The sequence below is a fragment of the Thunnus maccoyii genome, chromosome 21 (genome assembly GCF_910596095.1).
Source record: "Thunnus maccoyii chromosome 21, fThuMac1.1, whole genome shotgun sequence".
Taxonomy (NCBI): domain Eukaryota; kingdom Metazoa; phylum Chordata; class Actinopteri; order Scombriformes; family Scombridae; genus Thunnus; species Thunnus maccoyii.
In genome coordinates, this window is record NC_056553.1 from 6,099,044 (window position 1) to 6,116,854 (window position 17,811).

A 17,811-nucleotide genomic window follows, 5' to 3' on the forward strand; every position below is an offset into this window, starting at 1 on the left:
TATAGGAACTGCATTCAAATTATGGCTCAGTTCTGTGCCTCAACAGCATGATTTTAAGAGCAGAAAAAAACAAAGATACATGCTATAGCTCTACCCAGATGTATTTTTTTCCTCATACAAGATAACAAGACACCCTGAAGGGATCATATAGTCAGAGAGCAGTCCAGGTTCAAAATTACAGAGTGTAAAGTCGGCGTCAAAATCAATATCAACAAAAGGAAGGTTCCATAAAGAGGAATGACTGTATGAATCTGTAGTACACACTCTCCCTTTACCTACAGAATAAAATCTGCACCGCATTTTAGGCACTGAACAGATTCTATTAAGATATTTACTCCAATGTCTTGCACAAAGATACTGAAGAAGGATATATGTTAATGGATACACATTTAGTGTTGCCTGACTCTGACTTGCATCGAGTCCACCAAAAGCAAGGGCTGTAAGCGGTCACTCAAGCCACAATAACTGCCTGTTTCCTGCAGCTCTTAATCTAATAATTTCACCGCTGCTGCTTCTTCTTTGACCATTTCTCTCTTGTAAAACTGATCATGCAAATATGTATCAAAGAGATACAGTAAACAGATGGTGCGTACAGCTCCTTCCTGACAACCTAGATGTGTATATTCTGCTTATATTTACTTTAAATTTTACTAAAAACCAATAAGGCTCAATTATTTGGTCAAAGCAGTATTTTGTTTAATTGAGAAAGTAAAGTCCTGTTTATTTAGTTTATGTTGTGAAAATATCCCACATCAAATGTTAAAATAAAGCTTTCAACAGTAAAAAAGCATCTGTTTTGCATTTGCAAGTATTAATGGTAATTAATCATTAAACAAGATACAAGGAGTACCCACACACTGAAACAGAGCTCAGTTTTCTTTGTTTGCAACATTTCCAACCAACTGGTCCTCCTCAGGCAAATACCCACAGGAAGGAAATGAGGCATATATATATATATATATATATATATATATATATATATATATAAGTCACAAAATGCACAATGAAAAACAGAAGTATTAAACGCTCATTTCATATAAATAGTAGTAATAAGGTCAGTAAGACAAAAGCACCTCCAGGTAATCATTAACACGGTTTCAACCCATGTCAATACTCAACCACAGGGAGGGTGCATTACATTGCATTGTTTACATTGCTATATATTGAGTATTCAGAGCAGTATGATGTTTTAATAGCTTTATTAACAGTTAGAACACAATCACTAACAGTATTTAAACATAGTCCAATACCAGGTGACTTAATAGTGAAATTAACAATTAAAGTCTGGAGAAAACAAGGATGACGAAGATCATTTGCATATTGATTAGAATGTATTCAAATAGGTTAGGGTGTATTTTTCTTATAATTAACTACCAAATCAAATTAGTCCCAATTGTTTCAATGTCCTTTCTTACACTGAAAATTAATTAAATCAATGCAGGCCCCGCTAACTTCAAGAATTGCTATCAGGTAACTTGGGTAATTTGTAATCACAATTAGGCAAATCTCTTGCCGACCAACAGAAGTGCTGCATGCTAATGTTTTTTTTTTTATCTTTTCACCTCTCCTTAGTATTCAAGGATACAATTGCATGTCAAGACACAGTCAAAAAGGCAAAATGATAAATTTTTAGCACTTTGAATGAGCAAGGACACATGGTTTCATAGACACAAAGCAGCATGCAGTTTACTGCAAGCCACCCTGCAACAACTTTACCCCACCTTCTAATGGCCACCGGTGGTATATAGGCTATCCATAGTCAATGAGTGTTATTTTCTGGATCAGTGAGGTGCTTCACATCTAAAAAGCACAAAGAAATGTCATCTCCCCTCTGTGGTGCAATGTTGAACCTTCTGTTGTCGTTGGTGAAAAGACGCCAAGAATGGAAGCGTTTCTACGAGATGAATTAAATAAAATTCTAGAAACATTCATTTAATGCAAAGACTGCCACACCTGCGTGACTTCATTTCTATTCAGAGAAAGTTTAGCTTACCATGCATGCTATTTTTTAGCACAGTCCTGATACACACTCACGCCTGGATGCTTCCTAGTAAAACATTTTTTCTTCTACTGTTGGTGCCTGAGGTGCCTTGTGGGTTGAGGGTTAACAATAATAATTAAGGAACCAGGAAAAAAATCAAGAGAACTTTTGCTACCCCAGTGATTTTTAGGTGATATGTTTAAGAAGACCAGCCCAACCCCTTTTCTAGTAAACAGTAATCTATGCCTTTGTATAAATGTGAACAGCATTGTTGTGTATTGTTGCTTCAGACAGGCCTCACAAGTACTAAGAGCAAAATACTACTGTTCCATTTCACCTTCGGGGCACTACAGCCTGACATTTCTTCAGTCATGGCATTATAATGTTCACTGGATATAGAGTAGGTATCCACCACATACCATTATACTGAAATAAATCTGTAATCTTTTTGTTCATATTTTTTCACCAGAAAGAAACACATATTTTCTTATATTACAAGGGTGTAGGTGGCTATTTTGTTGCCATTTAGACTGCTGCTTGGTATTAACATCAGATGAGGAAAGGCATATATTTTATGTGGTAGATGAGTTGCCCCTGCAGTACAAAGGGCAAATTATGCATCACAACCAAGCACCCCAGCTAGGACAAGAAAACACTGCACAAAGATGATCAGATGTGCTTTAATACACAAAATTGCCCTCTGCAACATTGCATCCTTCAGTACTTTTATAGTACCGAAGCCTAAGACAAAAACCATAAGCAGTCTAACAAGAAGAGCACAGAGTGTCCTAGTTTAAAATTACAGTGTAGACGCTCTACTTAGTTATTAAGGCTTACATTTGACTTTCATCTTCTTTGTCACTTGTTCTTTCTCTGGCACAGACAACCCCAGCCTTCTCAGTCACGTTCCTGTTACCGTCCAGGTCTTGGACATGAACGACAATCCGCCAGAAATAGCGACAGACGAGGAGGTCATTGTATGTGAGAGCTCAAGGCCGGGACAGGTGAGCATCTAGGATTCACCTAGAAAAATCCTTTTACACCTATCTGTGTATCTATTTCTATTTTTCTCCTCTTTTCCCAGCTGTCTCACCTCACACGTTCCAATCTTTCTACACCACAAACACCTCAGAAGGAAAGTGTTGAGAGCTGTGCATTAACCTCAGTCAATCTCTGCATCCCATTCTTTTTTCTTTTGCACTGAACTATTGTTTCCCTCAGCAGTTTGGGTTGCTCACTGGGAGAGACTGTAAAGACATTTGAGAGAGCTGCTTAATCATCCCATATTCAAAATGAGTATTTCAGCAGCAAACCATGACAGTTCTAAATCGAAGCTCATTCCAATTTGCTCTCAGTAGTCTTTGATTCATTCAAATTAAGAAGGTTTTTGCGATATAGAGCAATCAGCAGTATGGAAATGACTGAAAGGGTGGTTTCGCAGAAGGATGATGGAGTAAAGACTGGGAAGACACAACTAAATACATTTTTTAATAGTTTCAAGCTTGTGTTAGAAAAGTTTGAATTAAGGTTTGCATTAAATTTGAATTAAAGTTGCATTATAGCCTCAGAGTTATTGGCCCAGAGGGGTTAAGTGGGAAACATTATAATGTGTTAAATGGGATAGTTGCACACCACCATTCAGCATGACATGACAACACATGTCAAAGAATAGAACTGCTCATTCACATTTTAAAACCTGTTTGCATTTGAATTCTTATAGCCTACAATGGCAATTAGGTTAGATTACATTAGATTGGATTAGATTTTATTTCAAACATGTTAAAAATTTTTATAAGTAAGAAAACAAAACAATAACCAGTAAAATAAACAGCGAACATATACAGCAAACTCTCAATAAACAACATAAATAAATATTTCATGTCTGAAAAGAAGTCAGAAGAAGGGAACACAATTCCTACCCCCTTTTTTATATCAGTAAACTTAATATTAAATATGAATATTCCTACTTTCCGCCCCAGTGTTCACCATACACAACTCGATCAAATTAATCAAATTTAAAAAAAAACACAATAAAAACAAGCAGAATAAAAACAAACAAAACAGCACAAATCAAAAACAGCCAACAGTACACATCGTCCTGTCTTACTATGTCAGTTCCCCTCTCCGATCCTCCATCCAATATCCATAATGTTATTTTTAAACCTTCATTTAAACTTATTAAATGTTTTCATATGTTTTAATTTCCTCACAACAGCTGTTCCATAAATTAATGCATATTTTGCATTAGTCCTTACTAATTGTTTCTTGAATGTACAAATTTCACTCAAATCGTGATGACTTTCTCTCTTTTGAAACAACTTTTGGATACTATTAATGGATTTTTGCTTTGTACATGATTTGAAGTCAACCAAATCAAATTTTAGTGCTTTAATTTGATAAAGTTATATCTATCCATGAATGCTTTAGGGATACATGATATTGGATTTTTTGCCAGTATCCCATATGGCAATATTTTCCACCTCATTTTGGCCGATTGCCGATATCAATATATGCACTTTTTTTTTTTTTCCCCACATGGCTGAGGAGACTATTATGCATGCAATCATAGATTGTACTAAATATGATCAAGAAAGACAATATATGAAGGAAGAACTCAAGAAGACTGGAGTTCAGGAGTTCAGCATTAAAACTTTAATGAACCTGCCAAGTGAGTCGAGCAGTAGAGTTTCCTTTGAGTTTATTAGACTGACAGGATTAATGGCTAAGATTTAATCTTTGGTCCACACTCCAAAGCAGAAGGTGGCGGTAATGCACCTAATACACTGGTTGCCAACCACCATTATAAACCAAAAAGAAGAGGAAGAAGAAGAAGAAGAAGAAGAAGAAGAAGAAGAAGAAGAATTTTTTCAAACAGAGTGGTACATCGTGTCAGCAGAGGTATCTGTGCAGCTGAATATAGCAGCTCCTCCACGGACTGTTTCACCCTGACAGTCCTGGTACTTCCTCTGCAGGCTCCACTTCACTCAGCTCTGTGTTCGGGCTGCAGCACCCAAAAATATATTTACCCAAAAATAAAATAAAATTAAATTAAATTAATGAAAAATCATTGGAAACACTGATTGTAACAGTAAGCCATTAATGACAGCAACAATTTGTTTCATGCTAGTCACATGACCTTACTGACGTAGGCTATGCTAGTAAGGCCAAGTGAATAGTTACAAGCTATTGACCTTATCGTCATTGATGTAGCTAGCTGACCACCTATCAAAATGGCACAAAAACGCATTCCAAGCACCTCCGAAACGACCAACGTACCCTCCTTTTAGTTTGATTATCGGGAGCGCATTGACAGGAGCCGTGCCCACACATAGCTGTGGTAATCCATGAGTCATTCAAACACAAGAAGCTCTACAAGTCAATGTTTGGCTGCGATAAGGTAGTTACCATACCGGCCATGTCCAACAAGATGGTGCATAAGAACGATAGCTATCAAGCATTTATGTAGATTTTTTTTGCTGTGGCCACTGTGCACAATGTTCTAACTTGTCGGTACACCAAGTACTTTACACGTCCACGTACTGGTAAAAATTACATAACTAATTAATAAATTGATAATTAATTATTTCTGATAAGCAAAATTAATCTGAATAACCCTGTTACAGACAGCTGTATACGGCTGCTGTGACACATTGCTTACTGTTGCCATGGTATTCAGCACCACGGACAGCGTTCAAGCACTCTGTATAGTCAACACGTACTAGTTAAGTTGCGCTCCCCCGCCTTTTTTTTTTTCAGCACCTCCTGTTCAGAATACATTCCCGCGGCTATGACCTCCACATAAGTACACTCAAGCACTCACAAAATACATCCTTATACTGCACAGTTAAGAACAAAGGTGTGTCCAAATACACCAGAAGCACACAACACCCCAAATATCACACTGAATATAAGAACTCCCCCGTGGTGACAGGGGCTATCAGGTCGTTTTTCTCTCAAGGCCGGCTGTCTCCAAGCTCTTACTGTGTCTTTTACCAATTAAGGGTAACAAGCTGACAAAAGTAGCAGTGAGGCTGCCCTGAGAGCACTCCTGTCATTGTTAGATGCCAACTTCCTCCCGGCACAAACCAAATGCTCTCAAATCCAAGTGTTGCAAACAGTCACTCTCATTCAGGCAGGATACACAGGTAGTGGGGAAAATGTTACAAGGCCAGTTGGCTGTAGGTCAGAGGAACTCTGGCACTGACCAATTATGGTCAACAAACCATTAGACATGCATCAGAAACTGAATCTACATTTTGTCTTGCATTCAATTAGAGTGATATGTGATTCAAAATGGTGCATCAGCTAATTACAAAGTTGCAGGTGTTGTCTTTGGAAAGTAATGTATCTTCTTCTGAACAACAGGTGATCCAGACTGTCACAGCAGTGGATAAGGATGACTTTGCCAATGGACAGCGGTTTTCCTTTGCTTTGCCAAGCCAGCTACCAGTAAATCCCAACTTCACCCTGAAGGACAATGAAGGTAATTAAAGTGATCAATATGTTTGTTTGCATTTCTTATGAGTTTTGCGCTCAGCCCTCAGGGCAGGACTCCATCCACAATGCTCACATTCTGAGATCCAATAAGCTGTACCGATTTCCTTTTAGCTTGGAGGTGCAATAAAAATATGTGCTCTGTCAACTAGGTATCGTTGTCATCTGGAGACCAAAATGCCACTGGGATCTACTCAGAATCAGGTCTTCATGAAACATCATAGTCATAGTGGTTCAGCATGTTTGCACATAGTGTTGTCAAATGGATTACCCGCTCAGGTGCTCTCACTTTCCCCTCCTGCGCGCATTATTTTGTGCCGGCACAGAGCCAACAGTGGGTGTTACCATGGAAACCATCTCAGTCTCAGGTGAATACCTAGCCCTAGGTTGGTCGGCAATCACAGGGCTTTTAAAAGCTCTCAGCCAGAAGATCTCACAGTTGCCCACTGAGAAGAGGAGTTCACAGCACTCCAGATGAATCTCTGAGCCAGAGAGAGGCAGAAAAACAGAGTGCAAGAGAGATTTAAAAAAAAAAAAAAAAAAAAAAAAATCGATGCGATAATAGGAGATAAGTCTGTTTAGCCCTTGGTCCAGTTGCTTCCCACCACTAGCCTTCCCTTTCCTACTTCAACTACATTGAGGTGCAGAGGCAAGTTTTGCTGCATTCATGTAAGTGGCACTCAGAGACATCCCTCACCTCCCATCCACTCCCACTCCTGAAGGGCAAATGATTTCAACAAGGCAAGGATTGACTGTAGCACTTGTCCAAAGACACAATTCATCAACTTATGACAAAATAAATAGTATATGCATGAAATTTATGTTTTACTGGGCAGCAGTTTGCTTTAAAAAAAAAAAAAAGGTACACATAGCCAAACACAGCTGGAAGTTTGATTGTCATTGCTAGAGGAGAGGACAGAATATATATATTTGTTTACCATGCTTGATCATTAATAATTTCTCATTGGGAATATCTATTACTATCTGCAGCAGAGGCTCTAATTCCAAAAGGATCTACAATGATACCATTTTTATCCCAACTATTTACGGATTGGTATTTTGGCATTTAGTTATGGGTGTGAATGTGTTGTGACACTTGTTAAATATATTTCTTCTCATATTCACTTTACAGTCCGGGGTATGACTGTGGAATACATGGAGATATTACACCTCCACTACTGTCTGCAAAACATCTCTTGCTGATTTGCCATATGCTGTGTTAGGGAAACACACTGTGGACATGAAGGGAAGCTAACAGAAGCAAATACTGATAAATCACTTGTTAAACAACAACAGCAAGTTGGCCACAGGGATGCAGTCACTCTTTGCCAATGTCGCCCATTGCTCTGCTTTATGTATAATAAGATGTCTGCTAGATAATATGACATAGTTGACAAGTTATCATATTGATGACCTTCACAGCCTCTAATACTGTTATGTATGCTGAGGTAAATGGGTAGGGAAAATTTGCCAGGGTAACTGTTCAGTAATATATTGACCAAAAAAATTCGAGTGTGATCCTGGCAGATTTTTGGGGATGGGGGGCAATACCTCCTGGTGGGGTCTTTCAGGGCAAACTGGTCTCAGATGAGGGACCTCAATAAAATTAATTCAAAGCACTCTCTGCATCAGTGTCTTTTGAAAGGACTAATTTGATCAGGGAAACCAGGGCACCCTCTTGGAGCCAGGCCTCAGTAAGTGCCTGGTGGGCAGGTGCACCCAAGGGGACTGTGTCTTCTTTGAGAAGCACAGTGAAAATTAAACTCTTGAAATACGAGTTTTCTGATCCAAATACTCGCCATTTGAAAAAAAACTTTCCCACTCTTGCAAAATGATTCTCTCAAAAGTTTTGAGATTTATTTCAACACAGCCATCTGTAGCAAAATATTCCCAAAGCATTCAGGAAGGAAACCGTTCTTTCTTGAAGGATTGATAGCCGTTTTTGGGTTCATGCTGTTTGAGTAATGGTGCCTTTCAATTTGGGTTTTAGCTCCAGCTGCATACCATCCCACAGGCTCTTGTTTTTCTCAAACTAGCTGTAATATAATCCCATGTGGGATGAGCCTATTGTGTGTTATGGCATGGGAATAGAAAATTATTTCTTCTTTAATCATTTGTCAGAGAGAATGTGAAAGAAAGAAGGGAATTTTATGTAAGACATGCTGCACAAGGTAGACATTTTTCATCCCTTTTATTCCTTTTCTTTAACCAAGAAATCTTTTTAAGAGCATGTTCTGCTTCAGAGTAAAAACCTGGACTGTTAGTTGACAAGAGGATAGAGAGGCAGCTGCCCATCAAAGCCTCCATCTTGTTCTGTTGACCATGGAGAAGCTCCACTGATGCAGTTCAATACCTTGATCAAGGGCACATTTAAATCAGCTTTTCGACAAGTGGTTCTAGTTTGAACAACTACTTACTTGGCTTCCAACTATTAGGCACACACACGCCCACACACCTTCTGTTAGAATTCCTTGTCCACCTATAGAATGATTCATATTACTTACTTTGCCCTCTGAATTCTGCCTAGTTCATCCAAAGTATAAAAAACACCAGCCGTCCTCTTAAAGTTAAGCTGCTGCACCCTGAATTCAAGCTGCTCCAGTCACTCGGGGCCTGCTTTTGCACTTGCGCTCAAAAGAGGTGTCTGAGTTGTATAGTGGTCTACTGCCACTGTGGATTAGAAGTTATTTGCTGTGTTCACAATATCCGGGTAAGAGAGAGGCACAATGCACCATACTGTTGACTCCTGTGTCTGATAATTAAAGTAAGCTCTTCACACTCAAAGCAGCTTCTCTCATTTCTGTTGTAGCAGACCAACAGTTGGTAGCTGCCCTATGCCAGGGGCCTAATACCTCCTTCTGTCATTGCGAAACTGACGAAAATCCCTCTCAATCACTCACACTACTAACTCTCTCATGACCTCCTTTCCTCTTCAGTTACAGTTTGCACACAATGGATCTTTATGAAACTTGAATTTTTGTGGCTCTGTGCTCTTTCTTTGTATGAGGGGAAAAAAGGGATTTGTTTTGAGATGTTTAATAACTACATAGTTAAATAAGTAGTGATATCGCAAACGATTCCTCCTTTTCAGGTAATTTAACAATCAGGAGTTTTAAAAAAGAACCCATTAACTGAACATTATGTCTTCTTCTGGAAGCTATTTTCTGTCTTCTTGCAACAATATCAGATTTGTTAAAAGCTATTATCTTGTTGCAATTGATGCTATTCCTAGGGAGACCTGTAACAGCTCCAGCTCTGTTTAACAGAACCAGATCAGCATAGCCGTCGAGTGTTAATTTTTAGAAGAAAAGAGAACACAGATCCAGTCTTTGATTGAGATCAAGCCTGTGAAATTGCACTCCTTGTTTGCAAGGAGATGAAGCCAAGGCTCCTTAAAGACTGAGTATTCATTCAGATGTGTTGACGTAGTTTAAGTGCTGGATGTGCTACAATAAATGCAGGTCAAACTATTGTAGCATATTAGACACCATTAAAGCTGAAAAACAAGGTGGATGCCTTTGTTCAGCTGCTCTCGGAAAGCACTTTGTGACAAACCTGTTCTGTTAAAAGCCCTTTAAATATATTCAACTTGACTATGTCTACTTTACAATGACTGAAAATTGAATGCCTCTTTGATCTTGTTATCTGTCACATTGTGATGACATTTGCTTCTAAAAAGGCAATTAAACGGGGGCTATGATCTCTAAATAACCCACATACTCAAATAGATCAATTGATTTCTGAAGGCATCTTCTTCCAGTGTGCATACAGAAGACCTTATAATATTACAGTTAATCAGCTGTGTTGAAAGAAGTGCTGTCAAGCCATTGATATGTGGGGCGTTTAATTAGCTTTTATGTCATTCACACTTCACTTGCAATGGGTGTTACTCTTCTAGATTCCCAAACACCCATTATCTGCTGAAACTGCATGATTTGTGCAAAGAGGGCAGAGCAGCCTGTCTCGTGCTGGTTTTGTCAAGACTTTGCACAACAAACAGCTGAAAATTGTCAAAATCTCGCATTTGAGTATTTGATGAGCTTTCCTATTATTCAAGCAACATTCAGATGTTTCCCTAAGTCAAATTTAATGAATTACTGGATAATTAAAAAACAAACAAACACTGCATTGATTTTACTTAATGAACCAATATCATTTTGCATGAAACTTGTATATATGCAGTAAGGCATCGGCAGCCTTTAGCGCTGCTTTGGAACACTGAACCAATTTGTTCCTGTGTAAGAGAGGAACATAATAATAGTACTCTGCAGTCCCCTTTGATTGTTGCTGCACAAGGATACAAGCCAACCAGTAATTAACTAAAATATGCAAAACACAACCTTATATAAAACACATACTATACTGTGGTGCTGTGTACATGCTGAAGCCAATGCAATGTGCAAAAAATATTGGTTTTCCCAAGCAGCCTGTTCACTGCTGGGTATGTATTGTTAAACTAAGCCTTCAAACTTATCCCTATTGAATGCAGGGGCTTCTTTTAAAAGGAGATTGTTACGTTTGTGTCCTGATGTGATGTTTGTTGTTCTGTATGAAAGGCTATTTCTGTACAAAATGATATTAGTGCTTGAACAACACTGGGACATTAATATTCAGAGCTGACTCTCAGTAATACTAAGGGTGTTGAAGTATATGAATTTGCCAAGTCCTGATCGATACAGGACATTCAGTTTGATGTGTGACAGTTTGTAATTATTTGGTTGAGGGGGCATACCAGTCTAATTTAGGGCAGCAACTAATGATTATTTTCATCATTCAATCTGCCAATTATTTTCTCGATTAATCATTTTGTCTATAAAATGTCAGAAATTAGTGAGAAATGCCCTTTATAATTGCTTTGAGCTCATGGTGACATTTTCAAATGTCTTGTTTTATCTCATCAACAGCCCAAAATCTAAATATATTCAGTTTACTATCATGTATGATGCAGGAAGGTTTCAAATCCTCACATCCAAGAAGTTGCACCCAGCAAATTTTTAGCATTTTTGCTTAAAAAATGGCAAAGGATTATTTGATTATAAAAACAGTTTGTGATTATTTTTCTGTCCATCAGCTAATAGACTAATTAACTAATCATTGCAGCTCTAGTCTAAGTAGTCTAATACAGTCCAATAACAACCTACATCTTGAGACATGTACTTCTCAGAAGACTTTAAATAGATCTTGAGCATGATGGTGGGTTCACTTATACAACACAGACCATACGGAGCATTGATTCCTTACGTTTATACACCTAAGAAGATTAGAACAAAAATATTTGCTGCTTCTGTTGCCAGAAAGAACATGGATGTGGATGTCAATACCTGCACTAACTACACAATAGCCTATATACATTTTTTTTTGACATTTGCAGCCAGTATAAACCTGGGCCATCCCCAACATTAAGTACCCAACTTCAGAATACAACCTAATGTATTTTTTGCCCAGAAATAGTGCCACCATAGAACTGTATGTTGAGCTCCAAGTGGCAACTAGAGAGAAAGTTTGTGCTGAATCCCATCAGCGGCACCTACACACACCCACCAAAGTTCACAAGGAATCCAGCTAAGTGCATGTGTAGGCAAGTGTGAAGTCTGTCGAGATGTTGTTGCGTCGCATGTGTCCATTATTGGTATATTTTTGGTTTGTATCACACTCTTACATATTTTACAGTTGGCCAGCTCTATGTGAAAGATATTATATGGTAAATACCTTCAGTATTTTAAAATTCAAACATGGTTTGCATCTTTTAGTTTATCAGCTGATACTGTGAATCAGAGATTTTTATGTTTTTACACTCTGTTTCAGTACCTGTCTTCATTAAAATGCTGAGATTTTTAGTTTAGACATACAAGGGTAGAGATTAGAAGGCTTCATTATTTTGTCATGTCATTCATATTTTTTTTTCTTATAGACTTTGAGAGCCAGAGAGAGTTGAATGTGACCCCAGGAATCAAAATTAAATCCTATAGGGCAAATTTTCCCACAGACTCACTTCATGCTTCTGGAAAAGTGAAAAAAAAAAAAAAAATCAGGACATTTGCCAGTTAGTGATTCATACTCTTGGCTTAACGAACCCAGTGTAAGGGGAATTCCACAGGGTTTCATAGAGCCTTACACACATGCATAAATGTGTGTGTGCATTTTTTTTTTTTTTTTTTTTAATGTGATAGAAAACCAGACACCAGAAAAAAAGGAAAATTGGATGCCAGTGATCTGTAAAATAGCATGGATCAAAACATTCAGTATAATTTTCAATGAATTGTGATATTTTTCCCTCATTTCTTGGGTGGTCACCTGCACTGCACTGCAGGTAACTACTGCAGTTGTCACAACATGGTTAAACTGTGCTAACATGTGCTGTCTCTCCTCTTATGTGGATGCTGCGTGGCTGCAGATGGCCCATCTCACTGTGGCGTTAATCAGCTAGTGCACAGCTCTCCTCCACCCACCTGCAATGAGAGGTGGTTTAATGTGGAATTAGCATGAGATAATTGATGTGCACTTCCTTGTTGTGGTCCATACCAGAACCCGCGCTGCCATGACTCAGTGTAAAGACTGTGACGGCGAACACCACATACACACACAGCTCGTTGGTCTCTCTCTGCCTCAGCCTTTTTGTTCGTCCTCTCTGCTCCCTCTTTGGCTCACACACACACACACACAAACACACTTCCTCCATTCACCCCCCTCGCCTCCCACCCCCCCTCTTCCTCTCTCATCTTCCAACTCCCCATCTCTCTTCCTTGTTATTTGCATCCCTCACACTCTCCTCTCTCAAACCCCCCACCCATCTGCTTGCTGATTCGGTGATACTGCGAGTCTGACTTAATAAAGCTTGAAGTACGTGTTGTCATTCCAAATGTCGATCATTATAATTATTCATAGATGGAGCAGAGATTGGAGTGGGAGGCAAGGTCTCAAAGCAGCAGCATGATAGTACAGCACGGCGGAGGTGTTTTCACTGGGTGGAAAGAAAAAGGTTGTCCTGTGCACGATTCAGCATTTCCGGCCCTTAAAATATCGTGTGAATATATATCAGTCATGTGAGGACCATGTTAGTCATCAAAGTAGCTGATCCACACAGCCATTTAGTTTGAATGAACAGGGATCATCATGTTACTAAGTTGGTTGTTTGATTCTTCATGCCATAATACACCTATGTAAAGAAATAATTTGCCTTCGGTCATGTCACTATCCAGTCCATCTTGTGTTAGTTCTCTATATACATACAGTGGTCCTTTAAAGGTATACATATATGGTCTTCTCCTGCTCAGAGAACCTTCCCACACAGCCTACATGTACCAGTAAGCATAGCATGTTAGGTTTTTAATGCTTAACCTTCAGACCAGCTCAGTGTGTGTAATGCATTGGCTTATGTGTTGGTGTAAGATGTACATGAATGCCTTTTGAAAGGAAGTATTTGTACTGTTGCAATAGGAAACAACTGAACAGAGCTAATTTTGTGTAGCTAGGTATATGTCATCCTACGTTTGGCCATTATACTACAACAAATAATACAGCGTCCAAAAGAACTCCCTATTTCACTCATTCACTGCTCCCTATATAACAGAAACTGAGTATATTACTCAATAGAAAGCAGTAGACATAGTCCATGATAGTAAACAGTGAGAGATTTTGGAAACAGCATATGCAACATCATTTATGATTGGGTTCTACAAAGCTCTACAAATAACTTCAGGGACAGATTCTCAAGATTTTGTTTTTACTGATCACCACAAAACACAAATTGAACTTTGGCTACAGCCTTCAAGTTGACCTATCGCTTCTCTTTTCTACCTGGGCCTTTCACTCTATTATGTGGAGCATTCACTTAAAGTAGTTCCTCAAATCAGCACATGAGATTTAAGGTCTCTTAAAATGATCTTTTTGCCATCCATCACTAGTAATGCCCTCACACATTCTCAAGTAAATCCTCTAAATGTCGATATAAAATCTCCTTCAAGAAAACCAAATCTCAGTGTACAATATATTATGTCGTAGCTTTCCATGTTCAAACATGGATTTATGTTGCAGATGCATCTAATCAGTAGTGAGCTGCTTTGCTGTTATTTTGCTTATCTTTGAAGAAAGTTTTTAGCACTCTGCTGGCACAAATACCAGCATTCCCTCCACAATATGGACAAAACAATGAAATCAGTGTAGTGACTTGACTTAATTCTGGTTTAAATTTGTAGACAGCTGGACCATAAATACCACCAAATGGCAGCTCTGTCCATGCAGGAGATTCATTTGTATTTTGTTCTTTCTGTTCTTCAGCAGTGGACTCCAATAAACACAATAAACTAGGTTGAAGTAAACTAGGCTGCTATATAGGCTACAGCTATATAGAGGACATTGGCAAGTAGCCTGATTGGCATGTTATACAGTAAACATCCTGTCTTGACATCAAACACACATAAATAGGGATGTACCAGATAGCTGAGATTGATATTAATTTTTAAAAATTCACAACATCTTCATCAAGATTATTGGCATGAACTATGCAGTGGTTTTACACAGCATGCCTGCTTTGAATAAAAGTCATTTAGGGCAATTTGTTCCATCACAGTCATTGGCAACATTTACATGGACCCTAAAATTCCACTAATAATCAGAATAATAGCCCAATCAGAATAAAAATGCCTCATGTAACCACCTAAATGGGGAGAGAGTGGCCCGATCCGGCTTGATCGGAAGACATTTTCCAATCAGGTTTAGAGGGATGGTGTAAATAACGATGTAAATGCTTAATCCGGTCATTTCTTTCTGGGTGGAATAAATATATTCTTTCTGCGTGTGTGTGTGTGTTAGCATTGTATCTGCGAACATAGCAGTGCGGTGTGTGTACAGTCGAGGCTATTCGTCAGTGAATAAATGCTACAAATCCAAGATGCAAGCCAAGTTCCCATGTCCTGCTTTTTACCTGCTAATTAAAGTGAGGGTTTGCCCCGAAGTTAGCAGCAATGGTTTAGTCAAACCTTACCAGTTCAGTTAAGGTAGACCAGCTATTCTCATTGTAGTGACAATCTAAGCTGCTCCTAAACAGAAAGCGGAGAAATATCTGGCTGCTGAGTCTCTCCCCAGGTAAAAAGTCCATCGGAAAGGGACAAGTGAGTAACGCAATAAGCTCCTTTTTTAAAGCCACTTTTTTTTTTTGTGTTGTATCTGTGTGTTTATTTGAATCCCCTTCTTTGCGAAATCTTTTCATAAAACCTTCCTCTCCAGCTCTCTCTTGTTTACTTTTCGTCTCTACAAATTCAGCCTTTTTCGCTTCTGTTTATCTACATGACATGCTCCATTCACAGAAGTGTTTCTGCAGTGGCCAAGGTGAACTGTTCTTTCACAGCACATTAAAATAGTAAACAAACACCTTTGAAATTAATTAGCCCTGGCATACAGAGAAGCAGATCATTCAAAAGCAAAACATCCATGCAAAATATCCAATGGCAAATGTTGTGGATTGGATTTTTTTTTCTATTTAGCTGACGATTCCTAACCTTAATCTAAATGTTTGTCTGTGTAAATACGTAATTGCAGGCTTCTCTAAGAGCAAGGTGCAATTGAGTAGAAAGACGAAACCATCTATTAGTCTTTTTAGCCGAGGGGTCTAATCTTCCTCAACATTTCTTTTATCATTACAGACAGCACAGCCAGCATCATTGCAAGACGGCGTCGTTTCAACCATCTGACCCAGGAGCTGTATGAGCTGCCCATTGTGGTGTGGGACAGCGGGGAGCCGTCGTTGAGCGGCACCAGCACCTTGACCCTGCGAGTTTGCCCATGCCAGCGCCACGGCAGGATCCGGATGTGCCAAGGCGAGGCGTTCCTCTCCTCAGCGGGTCTCAGCACGGGGGCTCTGATTGCCATCCTGCTGTGCATAGTCATCCTGCTGGGTAAGTTGGGACAGCCGCTGTGGGAACTGCAGCAGGGGAGAGCTTGGATAGAGGAGATGGACCATAGAAGAGCAGGGAAGGGTGGAAGGGTTTGAAAGGGTTTGACAAGGGCAGAGGAGGAGAGAGAGAGATGAATAGACATGCGAGGACACAGGTAGAATTCAGAATGAGGGTAGAAAGAGCTGGAGAGGGCAGGGTTGGAAGAAAAAGAAGAGAATATGAAGGACAGAAGAAAAGGAGGACACAGCGAGAGGAGGCTGGAGGAGAGGTGACTTAAAAAAGAAATGGTGAGGACAAAGACAGCTAAGAAGAGGGGAACGGAGATAGCAGGGTCAGTGTGATTCAGAGAGGAGGCGTATACAACTGAAAGAATACTGTGAATAACCCTACCATGGTCGGAGAGGCAAACTTGAAGCTGAGAGCAGTGAGGATTCATGTTTAGACAGGCAGCTCGAATCAGAAAATCAGATTAGACCTAAATCACATTTGTTGACGATCTGAAATTCATTTGTATCATTTAAATGTATACAAATGAGTCCTCTTTCTATCCCGCCATCACTCCCTTCTTGGCACATGTTTGACACCGTATGTTGCGACTAGAGGAGCAGAGGACAAGCATGGAGGAACGCGGTGACAGCCAACAACGTAGATACCACTCTTGTTGATTTCATGTGTGACGGATCCGTTCTGCAGCATGCATACAAAGCACCGTCAGAAATACAGTGAAAATAAACAGGGCTACTTCCATGTTACCAGCTTGTCACAGCACCCGGAAAACATGTATGTGTGCCTTGTTACTATGGAAACCTGTCTTTGCAGTGACAGCAAATGATTATATATAAACTTGCAAAAAAAAAAAAAAATGTTTGAATCTGGCGCATATTCAAAGTCAAAAATCAAATGGAAGTCATTAAATTTAGCAAAGTAAACAATCTACTGTCAGCTCAACTTGGGCTTTGAGATGTTCCTTTGCAAAGCAACCTGCATTCGGACATGATTAGAAAACACTGTCTAATAACACGGCTTCACCGTCGCTGCTCTCCCCTCCTCTTGTCAGTGATTGTCTGTGGACATTAGTGCGTGAAGGTTATGCATATTCATACTGGCTGCCTCCCTCCTCTATGCCAGAGCCTCTGGCTGAGGCGAACAAAAGGCCATCACTACTGTTTGGAGCAAACGCTTGAGTGAGAGACACACACACTGAATCACTAATCATCAGCACAAGGCAGATACTAGATACTAGAGAGAGAGAGAGAGAAGAGCTGATCACGTACATAGTTTTTAGTTTGAACTGTGATGCATGATGTGTCTTACACATTGCTCAGTTACTGGACAGACATTTTGTAATCTATCATTCAAAGGGACACCATATTTTGTCAGTAGGTCGCAGGCAAAATAAATCAGATTCCAGTCCATTTAACAGACAGTGATTTGACCTGTCTG

The 17,811-nt window shown here is 39.4% G+C and overlaps 1 protein-coding gene across 1 annotated transcript in view; it reads left to right on the top strand.

The window, feature by feature from the left end:
- Window positions 1-17,811, top strand: part of LOC121888462 (cadherin-18) — an 88,800-nt gene that overhangs the window by 62,882 nt on the left and 8,107 nt on the right. Inside the window, exons 9-11 of the mRNA XM_042399971.1 lie at window positions 2,864-2,985; window positions 6,347-6,464; window positions 16,117-16,368. Coding sequence (XP_042255905.1) covers window positions 2,864-2,985; window positions 6,347-6,464; window positions 16,117-16,368 — 492 coding nt within the window. The remainder of the gene's footprint in view (window positions 1-2,863; window positions 2,986-6,346; window positions 6,465-16,116; window positions 16,369-17,811) is intronic.